The sequence below is a fragment of the Mus caroli genome, unplaced genomic scaffold (genome assembly GCF_978045245.1).
Source record: "Mus caroli unplaced genomic scaffold, Mus_caroli_1 scaffold_4, whole genome shotgun sequence".
Lineage (NCBI taxonomy): Eukaryota > Metazoa > Chordata > Mammalia > Rodentia > Muridae > Mus > Mus caroli.
In genome coordinates, this window is record NW_028227259.1 from 98255148 (window position 1) to 98259447 (window position 4300).

General features: G+C 42.6%; 1 protein-coding gene across 1 annotated transcript; it reads left to right on the forward strand.

The window, feature by feature from the left end:
- The first annotated feature begins 918 nt into the window (after nt 1-918).
- Nucleotides 919-3662, forward strand: LOC147005244 (PRAME family member 8-like). The gene is made up of 3 exons (XM_085836251.1): nt 919-1226; nt 1678-2268; nt 3095-3662. The coding sequence occupies exons 1-3, from the start codon at nt 940-942 to the stop codon at nt 3660-3662; spliced, it is 1446 nt and encodes a 481-aa protein (XP_085692377.1). The 5' UTR covers nt 919-939.
- Nucleotides 3663-4300: the final 638 nt, after the last annotated feature.

Consider the following 4300-nt stretch of genomic DNA (forward strand, 5'->3'; position numbering starts at 1 on the left):
TGCAAGCACACCTACCATCCTCTATCCACTTGGATTTGAATACAATAATCCCTTACACCCAAACCCAGTCCCCAATCACCCCTCTAGCATCCCCATTCCCAGGGGGGCAACAAGCCTCCACAGGTGCACACTTTGGATGGTGGTTCATCCATCAGAGCTCTGAGGGGTCAAGTTAGTGGATAATGTTTTTCTTCCTATGGGGTTTCAATCTCCTTCACCTCTTCTGTTCTTCCCTAAGCCTTCCATTGGGTTCCCCTGGCTCAGTCCAATGGTTGCCTGTAAGTGTCTGCAATTGTCTTACATGCTGGCACAGCCTCTCAGAGAACAGCCATACCAGGCTCATGTCTGTAAGCACATCTTGACATCAGCTATAATGTCAGAGATTGGTGTCTGCTGATGGGATGGATCCCAGGGTAGGTAGTCTCTGGATGATCTTTGCTTCAATCTCTGATTCATTTTTTTGTCCATGTTTTCATTTAGATAGGAACAATTCTAGGTTAAAAATATTGAGATGTGTGACTGTGTCCTTCCCTCACCTGGAGAATCTTTCCTATGCACTGGGGCTGCTCTCTTAAGGTTCTATCTCCCTTGTGCTTCACATTTCTGATTGGACCATCCACATAAAGTCCTCAGAGTCTTGTCATTCAATATTTTTTCATGCTTTCTTTTTTTAAAGAGTGTCACAAACAAAATTTTTGATCCAAAAATTATATACCCATTTGGGTGATAGAGAAGCTACCATGATGCCAGTGTGAAGGACTGTCTTTCCATCACCAGTTTAGGATGAAGAGGTAAATTGATGTCTCTATCATTGCTTGAACAGTAACTCACAGGCTTAGTGGTTAATGTGATGGTGAGGAAGTTTTATAAACTTTGTCTTAAATGTATATGCATTTCAACTCCTTCCACAGGATCCTTCTGATTGGAGACCTTTAGAAGATGAGTGTTCATACCCCACCCACACTCCAGAAGCTGGTAATTCAAATTTTGGTGAAAGAGGAGGCTCTAGGCATGTCTGATCTGGAGGAGATGGCCCATGGACTCTTCCCAGCACTGTTCAAGGAGGCCTTTGATGGCAGACATATCAAGCTCATAAAGGCATTGGTGATAGCCTGGCCTTTCCGCTGTCTACCTGTGGGGGCATTGATGAAGACTCCTGACCTGGATACATTGCAAGCTGTGCTAGATGGAGTAGACATTCATCTAACAAGAGGGTTTCACTCCAGGTAAGCAATTTCCAAGTACTATAGAAGGGAGCAGAAGGAGTACACATTAGACATTGTCAGGGAGATTAGCTTTGTCATAAATTGATCAGATGCTTCTGATGGCATCATCAGGCAGGGATACAGCATTCTTGACAAGTACTTGTACCTAGAACAGTTGGCTATGGACTATATTTGAATATGGACTATAGTAAATGTGGCCACACAGTAGAATGAGCCTATCCCTGACATCCCCACAAGAACTAATAAGTAAGGAGAAATAAAGTGTACCTTACTGAAAGAAAAGTACTCATGTGTACAGAAGCACAGGAAAGCTTCTCTAGCATGCCTGAGTCCAACTTAGATATCAGATCCTGAAAAAAACATACACACTAGTAGGGAAGAGAGCCGAGTTTAGACATAGGTAGTAAAAGCTAATTCAGGGTCGGTCATCATTCTTATGTTTCACCTACAGGAGGAAAAAACTACAGTTTCTCGACCTGCGAAATGTGCACCATAACTTCTGGAATATATGCAGTGATTCAGAGGACAATGACTGTTCAGCAGAGATCTCGAATGAAAAGCAAGCCGTGGAGGTCCATCCCAGATATGCACTTAGGCAGCGTCTGAAGGTCATAGTTGACCTGTGCATCAGGTCCTGCCTTGATGAGGCACAAGCATGGTTCTTTAAGTGGGCCCAGGAGAGAAAGGGCTTCCTATATTTCTGCTGTACAAAGATGAAGATCTGGGCTCTGCCAGTAAAAGCTCTCAGACAGATCTTCAATGTTTTTGATCCAGAGCACATCCTGGAGTTAGAACTAAATACTGAATGGACTCTGTTAGAGTTGGCACATTTTGCCCCCTATTTAGGGCAGATGAGAAATCTTCACAAAGTCCTCCTGGCACCCCTTCACAAGACCACCTTCCCTATTATCAGTAGAACAAGAGATGGAGAAGCCAAGTGTATCAACAAGTTTATTTCTCAGTTCTCCAAATTCAACTGTCTCCAGCATCTCTTCATGTTCTACATCTATTTTCTCAGAGACCAGATGAATCAGGTCCTAAGGTAAGCAAGAATAGACAGTTGGATCAGCTACCAAAGCAAATCTGTCTATCTTATCTAAAAGATTAGTGGTACATGATGCCAGTCAATCACTAGGAAAAAACATTTAGAGATTCATAAGACTCTGAACGTTGTCTCTTGTTTCCATGTTCACTAAGATATACAAGGGAAATTTTACAAGTTACATCAGTATCTGAAATGAGCACTCATGATATAGAGAAGTGATTTGGTTTAAAGAGTAGGTCAGAACTAGTAAGAATAGGATGTCATTCTTTCTGGAATCAAACCCACATAATCAAATGGAAAGGGAAGAGAAAGGGGAGTCTATAGTGAGGAGTCAGGGTATTCACCAGCACAGTGTGAACTTGAGTTATATGTTCAGAACTAGAAGAGTAGCCTTCTATCTTTCCCCAGTCACCATGAGTAAAATATTTTGAGCCCAAGTTGTGCTAAGTGCATGGCTCAGTAGGATGAGCCTGGGCTGTAATGAGAGCAAGTATGACTGCAGAGAGAATGATAAAATGCAGATTCAGTGAGCCCACAGCAAATATTGAGATACTGTCAGAATTTTATTGGGACGGAGTTTCTTCTGTGTGCTTTTTGGGATTAGAGGACAAACTGGTTTTCAGATTTAGAGTAAGGCTTTGAGATAAATTGTGAGGTTGACATGACTGAGCAGTATCCTAAACTAAGCATCATAGGTGATGTCCTTGACCATTTAGTCAAACTGACACTAGGGCACTTGGTTCCTTCTACAACTTTGTATATCCCAGTCAAACCTCTACAAGACTATGTGCTAGAAATAACCATCTGTCTACCTTATCCCTAGGTGCCTGATGACACCCTTGAAGACCCTCTCTATTACTTACTCCCTGATTTCACAGAGAGATTTGGATTCCTTCAACTGTAGTCAGAGCCTCCTTCAGCTAAAACATCTGGAGTTGAGAGGGGTAAACTTACTTGATTTAGATCTTCTGCCTCTGAGTGGTCTCCTCATGAAAGTGGTAAGCACTCTTGAGACTCTGGACTTTCAGGGATGTAGAATGATGGACTCCCAGCTCAGTGTCCTCCTACCTGCATTCAAACAATTCTCTCAGATCTCCAATGTCAACTTCTACAGCAATGACTTTTCCATGTCCATCCTGAAGGACCTTTTGCGGCACACAGCCAACTGGTGCAAGATGAATTTGGAACAATACCCTGCCCCTCTCGAATGCTATGATGAGTTGGGTCATGTCTCTATAGAAATATTTGCCCAACTTTGTCAGGATCTCATGGATACACTGAGGGCAATAAGGCAGACCAAGAACAGCTCCTTTGCTACAGATATCTGCCATACATGTGGGGAGCGCCAGGTCTTTGGCCAAGTGTCCAGACTTTGTCATTGCTGGCAGTAAATTGGAAAAGTTCTGGATTCAAATGAACAATAGACTTGGGACACATCTCTCACCAGGGAACTCAGAGCCTGTGGCTTCTGACACTGCTCAGATAGTTAGAAACTAAAGGATGTTCATTGACTGGTATCTTGGAAATGGAGCTTGACATGGGAACAGTTGGATAGACTGTGGGAACAGGGGCCTAGTAGAGTCAGAAACACAGCTTGGCATTGTTACATGTCTTCTCCCTGGACAGACTAACTAGTCTGGATGCCTATAAACCTGGATACCTATAAACCTGGATGTTCTCTCAGTATGGTCTATGACTGTTACCAACATCACTACCAGGTTCAGGGTCAGGAAGATTCAATGGGAGGAGAAATGGAAAGACACTGGTATTTCATGATTGAAGCAAAGGTATTGGTAAAATTAATATGTTCCATTAAAATGATAGTTTCTTGACACTTCTTTCCCTTGTCCTTTGCCTGGACTACATGTACAACACACCTGTGTGGCTGAACAGTTACGTGCACAAAACATTTAAACTAATGTGAGTAACACAGGCACACCTACTAAGTAGGAGAATTAAAAGGATCACAGATAATTAACATCTAGTACATTCAGACCACAAGGCACCTTGGAACCATTAGGCATGCCTA

What these genes read in the sequence shown, in the direction of transcription:
- LOC147005244 (XM_085836251.1), top strand. Translation starts at nt 940, where the DNA reads ATGAGTGTTCATACCCCACCCACACTCCAGAAGCTGGTAATTCAAATT. An exon ending in ACAAGAGGGTTTCACTCCAG is followed by an intron (nt 1,227 to 1,677) that starts GTAAGCAATTTC and finishes TTTCACCTACAG; the next exon opens with GAGGAAAAAACTACAGTTTC. An exon ending in CAGATGAATCAGGTCCTAAG is followed by an intron (nt 2,269 to 3,094) that starts GTAAGCAAGAAT and finishes CCTTATCCCTAG; the next exon opens with GTGCCTGATGACACCCTTGA.